Source organism: Ovis canadensis, chromosome 2, assembly GCF_042477335.2.
Source record: "Ovis canadensis isolate MfBH-ARS-UI-01 breed Bighorn chromosome 2, ARS-UI_OviCan_v2, whole genome shotgun sequence".
Lineage (NCBI taxonomy): Eukaryota > Metazoa > Chordata > Mammalia > Artiodactyla > Bovidae > Ovis > Ovis canadensis.
Window position 1 is genome coordinate 17,435,282 of NC_091246.1, and position 16,792 is coordinate 17,452,073.

General features: G+C 39.0%; 1 protein-coding gene and 1 pseudogene across 1 annotated transcript in view; one reads left to right on the forward strand and one right to left on the reverse strand.

Annotated features, from left to right (window-relative positions):
- Positions 1 to 16,792, reverse strand: part of TMEM38B (transmembrane protein 38B) — a 60,812-nt gene that overhangs the window by 40,242 nt on the left and 3,778 nt on the right. The window contains exon 2 of the mRNA XM_069575518.1: positions 2,205 to 2,361. Coding sequence (XP_069431619.1) covers positions 2,205 to 2,361 — 157 coding nt within the window. The remainder of the gene's footprint in view (positions 1 to 2,204; positions 2,362 to 16,792) is intronic.
- LOC138434502 (large ribosomal subunit protein uL16-like) lies at positions 6,628 to 7,326 on the forward strand (annotated as a pseudogene).

The following is a 16,792-nucleotide window of genomic DNA, read 5'->3' on the forward strand; positions in this document are numbered from 1 at the left end:
CAAGTAGTACTTGGCACACAATCAACAAAACAAAGTCTCTGCTCTGATAGGCTGCTATTCTAGTGGAGTGAGACAAACCATCATAAAAAGAAATAAACAGACAACACACCAGACAGTAATAACTCTAGGAAGAAAAAAAGAGAAGTATGATGAGATAGTCATGGGAGAGAAGGTATGTTTTTTAGAGACCTCTCCAAAAAAGGAAAATACGAGCCTCCTGGGAAAAGACAGCAAGCACAAGGGCACTGAGATAGAACAGCATCTTTGTGTTCAAAAAAATGGCAAAACCAAGGTGATTAGAGCAGACTGAGCAGGAATAGACTAGAAAGACATTACAACACAGAGTGGAAAGGAAGATTTTACAGTCTTACAGGGTACACTAAGAGTTCTGAATTTTCCTCTTAATAAGATAAGAATATACTGATCATAGAAGTAATATGTTCTAACAACTTATTTTTAAATAATCACTTTTTATCTACTATGTTGAAAAGAGTTGGATACGACAGCAACTAAACAGCAGCAAAAATAAAGACAAGACTCAGGGGGGATAATGAAAGCAGCAGCTAGACCACTTAGGAAGCTACTGAAACTGTCCAGGCAACAGTGGCAGTATATAGGAGTAGAAGTGAAAGTGATGAAAAGTGTCAGAGTCTGGATATCCTACTTTCATATAGTTTCAGCATCTAGACACATTAAAAAAAAATTCTCCAAAGTGTTAATATCCTTTTAAAATATTGCTATAGAAATAAAGTCCTTGAGAAAGTGTTTTAAAACACATAGTAACTGGAAGGTAATAGTTTAAGAAATAGTTAAGCAAATAAATGAGAGACAGTGGTTATTAAGCTCTACAGTCAAGCTTCCTGGTTTTGATCCTAGCTCAATCACTTACTAAATATGAAAATAACAGCGAAGTTTCTCTATGCCTCAGTTTTCTCATTTTTCAAATGGAAATAATAGGAGGTACTTCATTAGACCCTTGTGATATGACAATGAATATAAAGAATTTTAGCTGACACATGGTAATAGCTCAATACATATTTGCTATCAAACTTATTGTTCTACTCTGAACAGTTTCTATGGCTACAGGTTCCCACTATTTTTCCCATTGCTACCACTATTTATAATATCCCCTTTTATAACTGGTTACATATTTAAATGGAGAAGGAAATGGCAATCCACTCAGGTATGCTTGCCTAGGAAATCCCATGGACAAAGTCTGAGCCTAGTGGGCTACAGTCCATGGCATCACAAAGAGTCAGGCATGACTTAGCAACTGAGCACATATTTAAAATTATCACAATAGGGACTTCCCTGGTGGTCCAGTGGTTAAAAATCTGCCTTGCAATACAGGGGAGGTAGTTCTAGCCCTGGTCAGGGAATGAAGATCCCACAAGCGGTGGAGTAACTGAAGCCCCTGTGTCAAAACTACAGAAGACCGACCGCCACAACTAGGGAATCCATGTGCCACAACGAAAAGCTCCCACAGGATGCAACAAAGATCTCTCATGCTGCAACTAAGACCCAATAAACAGAGCTTTTAAAAATTAAAAAAAAGTATCGCAATAAAAATTAACTTCAAATGTTCCTAATGTTACATATTTCATTGATTTGATTTTTAATCAAAAGTTTCCACTTTAGGTTTAACAAAGCTCTCTGATTGGTATAATACTTTTTCTTTAACTTGGAGGATCACTCCTCTTAAAGATAACTGAAGCTGAATTTGCAAGAATCCAAAGCAATTCCTATTAACAATTTTTTCTTCACTTCAAAACAAAAGTAATGTTAAATTTCATAAGGCTCTGAAAAATCAGAGTATGACAAGAACAATTATCCGAAATATCATAATCACTTGGACTTTTTGTATAGTTGGTCACACTCTTGATTATTAAGTTGTATAACTATGAGCATAGGTTAGGTTCACAAGATCAACTGTTGGGGGTCAAATATTTGACGTCCTTTCATATTTGAAATGCTTTCGCTAAAGACACATAAGAAAATGGTATTCCTACCTCTGAGAGAGAATAGGGGAGAAGGGTGAGAAAGAGACATACTTTGCATTTAAAACCTCTGGCATTATTTGGGTGCCTTCCTTTGCAAATGCATTAACTTCTAAGAACATAAAATATTTTTTAAAGAAAAAAATAACCATTTACAAACAATTTACAGAACAATTTTTTAAATAGTTCACCACAATGGCAGCTTACCAGATTGAAGATGCCAGTAATATATTAGTGTTGTTTGCAAGAAACCTAAGTGGAGGCTCTGCAAGCAGTACACAGGATAAAATTCCTCCACCAAAGCAGTGGAGCATAGCAGTAAACCAGCTTGACAGAGGATTCTTCCATGCCAGCGCTGCTGCTCCTGAAATGATAAAGTAAATGTTTGAGATACTGTACACTAAACAAGTCCGGAGGTACCAGTGGCCCTAAAGAAACACACTTCTTAATTTCATAATTTTCTAGAACTTACTATTACTCATGACAATCATGAACATCATAAACTGTATCTCCTGTTCTTTAAATCAACACTGGAAACATTTTGTTAAGACATGGGTGACTTGGGGCATCTTTAAAATACCCTCTTTAGGATCTTACTGGACTTCCATGGTGGCTCAGATGGTAAAGTGACTGCCTACAATGAGGGAGACCCGGTTCAATCCCTGGGTTGGGAAGATCTCCAGGAGAAGGAAATGGCAACCCACTCCAGTATTCTTGCCTGGAAAATCCCATGGACAGAGGAGCCTGGTGGGCTACAGTCCATGGGGTCGCAAAGAGTCGGACACGACTGAGCGACTTCACTTCACTTCAGGATCTTATTGCCAGTTGCCCAGCAGTACATTATTATATAGACAACCTCCCCATCTCCTGTCTCCTTTCATTTCCAACCTACTGTAAGTACATCAGTTAATATGTCCAAGTGATACATTAAGAAAAATTTATAATCTTAAGTACTTTAGAAAATAAAGCTGAAAAACTAAAGTTTCAATATGACAGACTTGAAACAGAATGACAAAATAAACTCAGAGGTGAAAGGCTGATGAGAAATAGGTATTTACATCATCTCAAATGTCTCCTAACAGATTATTTATTACAGAGAGAAACAGTAACTTTAGATTGGGCAAACCTTGCAGACATCACTATAAACAAACAGTATCAGGTGATCTCCGATACTATACACTAAGGACATATCATTGCTACTGAAGTATTTCTACTATGCCAAAAATGTATAACCTCAACTAGTTTAATTACACAAACTCAAACTGAGGGTTATTCTAAAAAACAAACCTAACAACAAACACTTGGCCTATATTTTAAGAACATAAAGGTCAAAGAACACACACAAAAAAAGGCTGATGAAATGTTTCAGATTAAATGACATTAAAGAGACAACCAAATGCAATGCATTTCCCTAGATCATATTTCAGAATGAGAAAGAACATTTATAAAAGAACTTTACAGACAAAAAATTGATAAAATTTAAACATAGATTGTGTCTTTAATAATAATATTGTATCACTGTTAAACTTCCTGATTTTGATAACTGTAATATGACTCTTAAAATCAACACACTGAAGTAGTCAGAAGTAACTGGGCAAAATGTCTCCAATTTACACTCAAGTGGTTCTGCAAAAATACTCTACAGAGATAAAAACATTCAGAGAAATGGTAAGGTACAAACTTTTAGTCATACATGGATAAGTTCTTGGGATCTAATGTACAGCATAATGACTATCGTTAAAAATACTATATAATACTATATTATATCCTTGAAATTTGCTAAAAGAGTAGATTTTAAGTGTTGTCACCACACACACACACACATACACACACTCAAAAGGTAACTATGTGAGATGATAAACATGTTAATCACTTCATTGTGGTAATCACTTCACAATGTACTATGTATATCAAATCATCACACTGTACACTTTAAATATATATAATTTTGTCAATTACAGGTCAATAAAGCTGGGGAAAAAATTAAATAAATGGGGCAAAATGTCAGTTGGTGATTCTGGGTAAAGTACATAGGACCTCCTTGACCTAGTCCAGCAACTTTCTATAAGCAAAATTATTACAGGAAACAGTACAAAAATATTTTTTAACCCGGCCAGAAAAATAGAAGCAAATTTTTAAAATGAAAGTAGAAACCAAACAGATGATACAGGTAATTAATAAAGCTAACCCAAAGCTTTTCTTGGAAAAGACCAATAAAACAGAATATTGTTCAGTAAGTCTGAAAAATGGGTGTGGAAAGGGGAAGGAATGAAAATAATGTATAATATTATAAGCAAAAAATGGAAATAATTTGAGATTTTTTATAAGAAAACATTTATCATTATCAGAGAAATGCAAATCAAGACCACAATGAGGTACCATTTCACACCAGTCAGAATGGCTGTGATCCAAAAGTCTACAAGCAATAAATGCTGGAGAGGGTGTGGAGAAAAGGGAACCCTCTTACACTGTTGGTGGCAATGCAAACTAGTACAGCCACTATGGAGAACAGTGTGGAGATTCCTTAAAAAATTGGAAATAGAACTGCCTTATGACCCAGCAATCCCACTGCTGGGCATACACACCAAGAAAACCAGAACTGAAAGAGACACGTGTATCCCAATGTTCATCGCAGCACTGTTTATAATAGCCAGGACATGGAAACAACCTAGATGTCCATCAGCAGATGAATGGATAAGAAAGCTGTGGTACATATACACAATGGAGTATTACTCAGCCATTAAAAAGAATACATTTGAATCACTTCTAATGAGGTGGATGAAACTGGAGCTGATTATACAGAGTGAAGTAAGCCAGAAAGAAAAACACCAATACAGTATATTAACACATATATATGGAATTTATTTTTTTTAATTTTTTTTATATATGGAATTTAGAAAGATGGTAATGTAACCCTATATGCGAGACAGCAAAAGAGATACAGATGTATAGAACAGACTTTTGGACTCTGTGGGAGAGGGAGAGGGTGGGATGATTTGGGAGAATGGCATTGAAACATGTACAATATCACGTAAGAAACGAATAACCAGTCTAGGTTTGATGCAGGATACAGGATGTTTGGGGCTGGTACACTGGGATGACCCAGAGAGATGATATAGAGAGGGAGGTGGGAGGGGAGTTCAGGATTGGGAACTCATGTACACCCGTGGCAGATTCATGTTGATATATGGCAAAACCAATACAGTATTGTATAGTAAAATAAAGTAAAATTGAAAAAAAAAAGAAAACATTTAATCTAATAAAGGTGAACATATAGTTGAAATGGAAATTGAAATGGACAATTTTCCTAAAAAAAACTATATATTGCAAAATCCCCTTAAGGATAGGTAGAAACTTGAACACACAAATAACTATGAAAAAAAATTACAGGGTAGTCCCAAGATCTATCCTAAGAAAGGTGTTAGACCCAGATAGACTAGTGGACGAATACTAAATAATTTCTTATTACTCATTTTTATATTATATAACCATTATAGAGTTTAGAAAAACTTATTCTGTGAAACAACTCCAACATAAAAAACTGTAAAGAAAAATATAGAAGACAGACAGAATGAGAGAGGAAGGAGGATGGGAGTAAGGAAAAAGGGAGGAGGGAAAGGCAGGAGGGAAGGAAAAAAAGAGGGAGAAGACACTCTAAGTCACACTATAATTTTAATTTATACAGTACACAAATACATCCATAACAAATTGAAATCAGTAGTTTTTCAAAAGGATCACAAAATCATAACCAGGTAGATTTTTATCCAAAGAATTTAAGGAAGGTTCAACACAAATTCATTAAAATCATTCACTATACTAACAAGTTAATATGATCACTCCTTTAGACATTAAAAAATCACTTGATAAAAATTTTAACATTCATTGTTTTTAATCTATTAATCTAAGAATAGAGCGGGGGAAAGCCATGAAGAAAAAGATTTGTAAGTTTGACACCATCAAAATTTAAAACTTCTGAACTTCCCTGGTGGTTCAGTGGTTAAGACTCCACCTGCCAATGCACGGGACATGGGTTCAATCCCTGGCCCACAAAGATTCCACATGTCACAGGGCAACTAAGCCCGTGTGCCACAACTACTGAGCTGATGAGCTCATGCTCTGCAAAAAGCAGAGCCACCTCAATGAGAAGCTCGTGCACCACACCTAGAGAATAGCCCCCACTCACTGCAACGACAGAAAACCCACACCCATCAAGGAAGACCCAGCACAGCCATAAATAAATAAAGACAACTTGTTAAAAAAAAATTTTTAACCTCTATATAACAAAAGACTAGGATAAAATATTTTTTAACCAATCTTTGCCTTTTCCCAATAAGGCAAATTCCAGAGTCCCCACAGAGACTGAGACAGAACTGTGTGTCTCCTGTGGAGGTACGGGTCAGCAGTGGACTGCCCAGGGGCAGGGGCTCTGAGTGCAATAGACCTGGGTATGGCATAAGCCCTCTTGGAGGAGGTCGCCATTAACACCACCATAGAGCCACCAGAACTTACACAGGACTGGGAAACAGACTCTTGGTGGGCACAAACAGACCTCATGTGCACCAGGACCCAGGAGAAAGGATCAGTGGCCCCACAAGAGACTGACCCAGCTCTTTCCCTTTGGCATGCCACTGAAGATCCTGGTGTCACCATGGGCTGCCGCCCCGCCCGGCGTTACCGGTATTTTAAGAACAAGCCGTACCCAAAGTCCCGCTTCTGCCAAGGTGTCCCTGATGCTAACATTTGCATCTTTGACTTGTGATGTAAGAAGGCCAAAGTGGATGAGTTCCCACTCTGTGGCCACATGGTATCAGATGAGTATGAGCAGCTCTCCTCTGAAGCCCTGGAGGCTGCCCGTATTTGTGCCAACAAGTACATGGTGAAAAGCTGTGGCAAAGATGGTTTTCACATCCGAGTGCAGCTCCACCCCTTCCATGTCATCCGCACCAACAAGATGTTGTCTTGCACTGGAGCTGATAGACTCCAGACAGGTATGCGTGGTGCCTTTGGAAAGGCCCAGGGCACAGTGGCCAGGGCCCACACTGCCCGGGTCATAATGTCCATCCGCACCAAGCTGCAGACCAAGGAACATGTGATTGAAAGCCCTCCACCGGGCCAAGTTCAAGATCCCTGGCCGCCAGAAGATCCACATCTCTAAGAACTGGGGATTTATCAACTTCAATGCAGATGGATTTGAGAACATGGTGGCAGAAAACCAACTCATCCCAGACGGCTATGGGGTCAAATATATCCCTAATCGTGGTCCCCTGGACAAATGGCGGGCCCTGCACTCATGAGCATCAGCAATGTCCCCTCCTTAATCATGCTCACCAATAAACGCTATTTCCTGTTTAAAAAAAAAAAACAGGGAGAGATTGACCCAGACTTGCCTGTAAGTGTCCAGGAGTCCCCGGCAGAGGCATGGGTTGATGGTGGCCTGCTGCAGGGCTGAGGGCACTGAGTGTAGCAGTGCATGCATGGGATCTTTTGAAAGAGGTCACCATTATGTTCATTATCTCCACCATAGTTTCAGTTCAGTTCAGTCGCTCAGTCGTGTCCAACTCTTTGTGACATCATGAATCACAGGACGCCAGGCCTCCCTGTCCATCACCAACTCCCGGAGTTTACTCAAACTCACATCCATCGAGTCGGTGATGACATCCAGCCATCTCATCCTCTGTTGTCCCCTTCTCCTGCCCCCAATCCCTCCCAGCATCAAAGTCTTTTCCAATGAGTCAACTCTTCGCATGAGGTGGCCAAAGTACTGGAGTTTCAGCTTTAGCATCATTCCTTCCAAAGAAATCCCAGGACTGATCTCCTTTAGGATGGACTGGTTAGATCTCCTTGCAGTCCAAGGGACTCTCAAGAGTCTTCTCCAACACCACAGTTCGCAGTGATTTTGGAGCCCCCCAAAATAAAGTCTCTCACTGTTTCCACTATTTCCCCATCTACTGACTATGAGTGAATACATTTCAAAAACTTAGAATGGGGACCTAGCAGATAGTAAGCAACAAGTATAGCTATCACTATCATAGAAGTATGTGTGCTAAGTCTGTTCAGTCATGTCTGACTCTTTCTGACTCCATGGACCACAGCCTGCCAGACTCCTCTGTCCATGGGTTTCTCCAGACAAGAATATTGGATCGGGTTGCCATTTCCTACTGCAGGGGTTCCTCCCAACCCAGGGACTGAACCCAAGTCTCTTACAACTCCTGCACTGGCAGGCAGGTTCTTTACTATTAGCATCACTTGGGTAGAGAGATATTATGGAAGTAAACAGAAATAAAATTACCCTTTCCTCTGTACTTCTACCCTTTAATCACACTCATTTTCTATAGGGTGACAACTTCGAGTCTCTTTTCCTATGCTTATTTACACATATACACTCCTTCTCCCCCTCAAGACCTTCTTCTCCCTCAACCTTGCCTTGTGCCTGTCTTCCTCTCTCAGATATACCCAGATTAGCTCTGCAGACACATTCTAGAAATGGGAGCTCTTAACTGAATGAGAGCTATTAATACAACGGGTCCATCACTGCACAGTACTATGAAGGCACACTCCAAAATAATTGGTTACTTTTGGTAAATATACTATTAGGGAATATGTCTCTATCCCCTTTACTATCATCAATTTGACACTAACAATTTGGCTTAGACCAGAGGTCTCCAACCTTCGGGATCTAATTAATGTCTGAGATCTCAGGTGGAGTTAAATAAGAAATAATAGAAAAAAGTGCACAGTAAATGCAATTTGCTTGAATCATCTGGAAATCATCCCCCTGCACCCCAATCCAAGGAAAAATTGTCTTCCGTGAAACCAGTCCCTGGTGCCAAAATGTTTTCCTTTGACTATTAAAACAATCCAAATCAAGTTAACTAAATTTGATGCTTTCACATAAATTATTCACTCATGTAATATGCATTTTCAGTTTAGTCTGTCAAAATAACTTTCCTTTTCCCTCGTTACCAGTATTTTATCCTTTCCTCCTGAGACATATCATTTTCTAGATTTGTTCACAAGTGTTAGTTCCACTGTAAGACTGTCATTCCTTGAGACATTTATGAAACTTTGTATAAAGTAGATGCTCTATAAATATGCAATATATCAAAAATATAAGTATGACAATTTTACTACCATTAGTGTCCCTTAGTTTTATCATAAGTCACCAAGAGAGACAGCTGTCATCCCAGTTCTGTGACTCTTTGTAGGACCTTTAACCTGTCTTTGCTTAAACTTCAAGTTTCATAAAGTGAAAATAATATACAACTTATAAGAATTTAAAATGAGAGAATATACATAAAAACACATATACACTACCCAGTACATGTCAGACACCGTGTTGACTTAAGTGCTGAATGGGTTGATTACTGACAGCAGAGAAAAGAGGCCAGGAAAATGCAACTCTTGGGCTGCTTCTGAAAATTCTCTGAGCCCAAGATATAATTCTTTTGAGTTCTTACTGCAAGGCTGGGGTGAGAGTGACACATTAGGGCACTGAAAAGGTACTTGTAACCCCAACAGTCTTAAATTAATGAAACTAAGGTTTTATTAGACCAAAAAGAAAAGAAAAAAGAGTTGAAGGGAGGGTCTTTCTCATACCAGTCTTTTATGCCGAATTTTCAAAATTATGTCAGCCAGAAAAATTTCTCTAACTCAAACAGGTTTTTCTTTAAATCTTCCTTCAGTACATACATTGTGGTAGTACATTTTTCACCATGAGACAATCTTACAATAAAGTATCTGGGTATTATGTTCCTTTGTATATATGCTACCAGCACCAGAGTTAGTTTAATGTGGTCCAGTGGCTACCACTGTGCTTCCAGTGCAGGGGGTGCAGGTTTGATCAATGGTCAGGGGATCCTGCAAGCCACATGACATGGCCAAAATAAAAATATAATGCTTTCAAAATTTAGCTTAAAGAAAAGAAAAAGAAAATACAGGAAAAAAAAAAAAGAAAAAGCTGTATATCTTTAGGGCATATAAATAATTTTCAGAAGAAAAAATGTTAATATAGCGCTATTTTTCCTCAGTTTTAAACAAAGGTGTATCCCTTTAGCTAAGAAATAAGCTATGTTAATTTACACACATTATTTTTAACATACTGGCATTTAAAAGGGAAAAAAAATTATCTGTCCTACCTTAAGATGTTTGTGATACATTATCAGTAGAATTATTTCCCCGAACTCTTAGCAAAATTTGTCACAGTGAAACCTGAATCTAAGTCAAAGTTCAGTTCAGTTCAGTTCAGCCGCTCAGTCGTGTCCGACTCTTTGCGACCCCATGAATCGCAGCACGCCAGGCCTCCCTGTCCATCACCATCTCCCGGAGTTTACTCAGACTCACGGCCATCGAGTCCGTGATGCCATCCAGCCATCTCATCCTTGGTCTTCCCCTTCTCCTCCTGCCCCCAATCTCTCCCAGCATCAAAGTCTTTTCCAATGAGTCAACTCTTCGCATGAGGTGGCCAAAGTACTGGAGTTTCAGCTTTAGCATCATTCCTTCCAAAGAAATCCCAGGGCTGATCTCCTTCAGAACGGACTGGTTGGATCTCCTTGCAGTCCAAGGTACTCTCAAGAGTCTTCTCCAACACGACAGTTCAAAAGCATCAATTCTTCAGCGCTCAGCCTTCTTCACAGTCCAACTCTCACATCCATACATGACCACAGGAAAAACCATAGCCTTGACTAGACGGACCTTAGTCGGCAAAGTAATGTCTCTGCTTTTGAATATACTATCTAGGTTGGTCATAACTTTTCTTCCAAGGAGTAAGCGTCTTTTAATTTCATGGCTGCAGTCACCATCTGCCATGATTTTGGAGCCCAAAAAAATAAAGTCTGACACTATTTCCACTGTTTCCCCATCTATTTCCCATGAAGTGATGGGACCAGATGCCATGATCTTCATTTTCTGAATGTTGAGCTTTAAGCCAACTTTTTCACTCTCCTCTTTCACTTTCATCAAGAGGCTTTTAGCTCCTCTTCACTTTCTGCCATAAGGGTGGTGTCATCTGCATATTGATATTTCTCTCGGCAATCTTGATTCCAGCTTGTGTTTCTTCCAGTCCAGTGTTTCTCATGATGTACTCTGCATATAAGTTAAATATGCAGGGTGACAACAGACAGCCTTAACGTACTCCTTTTCCTATTTGGAACCAGTCTGTTGTTCCATGTTCTAACTGTTGCTTCCTGACCTGCATACAGATTTCTCAAGAGGCAGGTTAGGTGGTCTGGTATTCCCATCTCTTTCAGAATTTTCCACAGTTTCTTGTGATCCACACAGTCAAAGGCTTTGGCATAGTCAATAAAGCAGAAATAAATGTTTTTCTGGAACTCTCTTGCTTTCTCGATGATCCAGCAGATGTTGACAATTTGATCTCTGGTATAAGACTTTTAAACATACAACCACCAGGGGACTTTAACATCAAAATAGTTTCATTATGAAGTGAAAGCTGAGAAATAAAGTCACATTTTATTCTGTTTAATTCACTTAAAATCACACCCACAAAATAATCCCATTCTCTGGCCAAATGAATTATTAGACTATGTTTAAAATAGTTTTATTAACTTAGTTAAAACAAAGCTTAGAAGGGCATTTTTTAATGTACTGCACACATGACTTATTTTGATATTCTCAGTCTAATTTTACTCCAGTAAAATACTCAGTCTAAAGCATCTCTATTTTTAAGAATTACTTGCACTGTAGCTATTTCCAAACAGCATTAAGCTTGCTGGTGGTTGATGTCACTTCCAGAAAGAAGCAGGGGAATGTCTAGCCATCTTAAAGCCTTATTGCCAGATATTAAGTATTTTTAAATTGCATATTAAACTATCCTAGTCTTTCCCATTTATAGATTTATCACTTTTAAAAAAAAGAAAAAGTAACATAACATATCTTATATGCCTCAAGTACATTTTTTCATCAAAATTATTTAAAAATAATCATGTAGATAGAGGTTTACAAATTATCTGTGACACAATTTAAGGAGTTTCAGATCAAATCATAGTGAGCCAAGTAAATCCACAGATTCACCCTGTCCCCCAGTTCCCCACTGTGTAACTAGAACAGACATACTTAGCAACTGGCACACTTACCATATTGATTCTCTGATCCATAGAGTAAGAATCATTATGGTAGGAACGATCAAGCAGAGGGCTTTGCTGGTGGCTCAGTGGTAAAGGATCCACTACCCTGATAGTTCAGTTGGTAAAGAATCCACCTGCAATGCAGGAGACCCCAGTTCGATTCCTGGGTCAGAAAGATCCCCTGAAGAAGGGAAAGGTTACCCACTCCAGTATTCTTGGGCTTCCCTTGTGACTCATCTGATAAAGAATCTGCCTGCAATGTGGGAGACCTGAGTTCGATCCCAGGGTTGGGAAGATCCCCTGGAGAAGGGAAAGGTTACTCACTCCAGTATTCTGGCCCGGAGAATTCCATGGACTGTATAGTCCATGGAGTCCCAGAGAGTTGGACATGACTAAGTGATGTAAGTATACATCAATGCAGGAGACATAAGCTCAACCTCTGGGGAAGATCCCTTGGAGGAGGAAATTACAACCCACTCCAATACTCTTGCCTGGAAAATTCCATGGACAGAGAGGAGTCTGGTGGGCTATAGTCCACAGAGTTGCAAAGACTAGGATGCAACTGAGCACACACACACACAATCAAGTAGAAGCCACTAGAGTTTCTTCTCCTTCTCACCAAGATATTTTTAAAATGCAGTATTAGAGATAAGTGCCATGATCAAAAAACATGAACGAGGATGATACCTATCACATCCCATTTAACAATTTGCCTGTTTAGACTATGCGTAAAGCAGATGGGTGTTGAAAAATAACTGAATTATAAATAAATGCAGACAGGTAGTAACTCCAACTGCAGCTGGTATTCAAAATACAGTATTTTTACTGGAACAAATTAGTATTAATCCCTATAACCTGGTAAAGAAATGCTTTTTTCTCCATATTAATTTGCAAAGAATCCCAAAAGCACTTTGCTTTTACCTGGCAAGTTTAACAGTACACTATCACACTCTTGCCTCAGATCTGTCAACACTCCTGCTCTCCAAAAAAGTCCACAGAGACTTTGATCTTATTGGAGTACACAGAATGTCACAACTGCCTGCTACACTGAAGGCATTATGCTGACTGGATCTACAAACAAGTAGTAGCCAGCACTTTAGCTATTTTAACACAACATAATGAAAACCAGTAAGCATGAAGTTAAACCTTACCCTTAAGTTTCTGCACCAGAATCCAGTCAGGAAACAGAAAATATAAAGTTTGCTTAACAAAGAGAACTTAATATAAAAAAGTGGGTATAAAATCATAAGATCTGAAAAGGTAAAAAGTAAATACTGTGGTGTCATAGAGGTATAAATACAGAAAGTTATTACCACTCCTGGGGGAACAAAGGATAGGCTCAAATTATTAAAACTTAGAAGCCTGGACAAAGTGCCCTTTAGAGTCAAAACTGAGATTCCTGAGGAAGACACACTGCTCAGCTGGTATTCTGGTCCAGCTCACTCACTGCATAAGCAATTGAGTTTTAAGTTCTCATCCCAAGCTAGCTTGATAGTGGTAGAGTTTGAACTAAACGCTGGTCTTGTGACTTCTGACTTTATGAACTCTTTCTACTACAGAACACTTCTTGATTAATATTTGGTCAGGTCACTCAAATACTCTAACTTTCTTTTAGATTAAAAAATATTAAAGATATTTAAGTAAGAGTCTCTGAACTCAAAGAAGTAAATTATGAACTATCATTTCTGAGACACCCTTTTCTACCCCACACCGAGCAGAATCTGCTCTGGCTTTATAAAGCATGGTATCCCAAAGGGGGCATGGATGTTCTATTGAGGATATCATAGATGTTCTACTTTCTCTGGATATTGCTTAACTTAGTTGTGCGTATTCTGAAAATTCACTAAGCTGTACTTTTACTATTATTTTTGCACTTTTCTGTATGTTTTTACAGGGGAATTAATAAAGATAGCAAAAATTATGCTGCCACCTTCCCAGAATCCTAAAAACTGATAAATTCCTATCTTATTTATCTTTTCATCTCTCACAGATTATAGGAAGGAACAACGACAAACTTTATTTCTCGATTTAATTCCCAAAAGCAAATGAGAAACTGATTGGTGATGTAAAAACGACCAAAACCATGGGAAAAAATAACCATGTCAAATGACAACTTACTGAGAAATTGTTAAATGTTGAGAAACCAGAATCTGCAAAGAGAGAGCTAGAGAAAAGTTCAGAACTTTGAAATTAGCCCAAGAAATAGCTCTATAACTAACTAAACTATGTAACTTATGTAGAGTTATTTTATTCCTATAAAAGTATTCCTCATCTGTAAAATGAGTTCGATACTACCTACCTAAAGAGATATATGAGGATTAGAATTAATATACTGAAATGTTTTCCTTGTTATCTGAAATGAATATTGTTACTGTGTAAGAAAGGCAGTTGTGGGGGCTTCCCTGGGAGTCCAGCGGTTAAGAACCCACCTGCCAATGCAAAGGACATGGGTTCAACCCCTGGTTTGGGAAGATCTCACATGCTGTGGGGCAACTAAGCCTGTGCACCACAATGTAGCCCGTGTGCTTCAATTACTGAGGTCCACAGGCCTAGAGCCTGTGCTCTAAAACAAGAGCAGCCATTGCAAGGAGAAGCCTGCACACTGCTACTAGACAGTAGCCCCCACTCTCTGCAACTAGAGAAAGTCAGCGCACAGTAACAGAGACCCAGTGCAGCCAAAAATAAATATTACAAAAAAAAGAAAGGTAGTACAATCTTATGTGACACTGTAAGGAAAGAGTAGGAAAGGGAGGATGAGCAGGGGAAGGGGAAAAGATGACAACAGAACAATCAAGTTCTTCTGGGATATAAGAATATCTTTCATTCTAGTATCCTCAACATCTAATATAGCACCTAATAAACTGAATAGCTACTTAATGAACTACATATGATTTGAGGGAAGTTAGCAAAATAGTGGTCAGAGAATTAAAAAAATAATAATAGATTTTGTGTGAAAAATCAAGTAAAAATCATTGTAGATTAAATTTTCAGGATGTCTAACAGAAAATAGCAATCTGAGTAATTTCAGATTGGTATCAGTGCAGGACTGAAGAAATGTGCTTATTTTAATGAAAATTTAAATAAGAAAAAAAATAGGACAGATTAAAAGCATAAGAAATTAAAATTAGTGACAAAAATATTCTGCAAAAATGATTTCTAACCAACAGCTCCTAAAACAGCATTTTCCAACTTCCTAATAAAATACCCGACTCTTTGCAACCCCATGGACTATACATTCCATGTAATTCTCCAGGCCAGAACGCTGGAGTGGGTTCAGTTCAGTTGCTCAGTCATGTCCAGCTCTTTGCAACCCATGAACTGCACCACCCCAGGCATCCCTGTTCATCACCGACTACCGGAGTGCACATAAACCCATGTCCACTGTGTCAGTGATGCCATTGAACCATCTCATCCTCTGTCGTCCCCTTCTCCTCCTGCCCTCAATCTTTCCCAGCATCAGGGTCTTTTCAAATGAGTCAGCTCTCCACATCAGGTGGCCAAAGTATTGGAGCTTCAGCTTCAACAGCAGTCCTTCCAATGAACACCCAGGACTGATCTCCTTTAGGATGGACTGGTTGGATCTCCTTGCAGTCCAAGGGACTCTCAAGAGTCTTCTTCAACACCACAGTTCAAAAGCATCAATTCTTTAGTGCTCAGCTTTCTTTATAGTCCAACTCTCACATCCATACATGGCTACTGGAAAAACCATAGCCTTGACTAGACGGACCTTAGTCGGCAAAATACTGTCTCTGCTTTTTAATATGCTATCTAGGTTGGTCATAACTTTTCTTCCAAGCAGCAAGTGTCTTTTAATTTCATGGCTGCCATCACCATCTGCAGTGATTTCGGAGCCCAAAAAATAAAGTCAGCCACTGTTTCCCCATCTATTTCCCATGAAGTGATGGAACCAGATGCCATGATCTTTGTTTTCTGAATGTTGAGCTTTAAGCCAACTTTTTCACTCTCCTCTTTCACTTTCATCAAGAGGCTGTTTAGTTCCTCTTCACTTTCTGCCATAAGGGTGGTGTCATCTGCATACCGGAGGTTATTGATATTTCTCCCGGCAATCTTGATTCCAGCTTGTGCTTTCTCCAGCCCAGCGTTTCTCAGGATATACCCTGAATATAAGTTAAATAAGCAGGTTGAGAATATACAGCCTTGACATACTCCTTTTCCTATTTGGAACCAGTCTGTTGTTCCATGTCCAGTTCTAACTGTTGCTTCCTGACCCGCATACAGGTTTCCCAAGAAGCAGATCAGGTTGTCTGGTATTCCCATCTCTTTCAGAATTTTCCACAGTTTATTGGGATCCACACAAAGGTTTGGCATAGTCAATAAAGCAGAAATAGATGTTCTTCTGGAACTGTGTTGCTTTTTCAATGATCCAGCAGATGTTGGTAATTTGATCTCTGGTTCCTCTGTCTTTCCTAAAACCAGCTTGAACATCTGGAAGCTCACGGTTCACATATTGCTGAAGCCTGGCTTGGAGAATTTTGAGCATTACTTTACTAGCATGTGAGATGAGTACAATTGTGCGGTAGTTTGAGCATTCTTTGGCAATACCTTTCTTTGGGATTGGAATGAAAATTGACTTTTTCCAGTCCTGTGGCCACTGCTGAGTTTTCCAGATTTGCTGACATACTGAGTGCAGCACTTTCACAGCATCATCGTTTTCCAGGGGATCTTCCCAACCCACGGAGTGAACCCAGGTCTCCC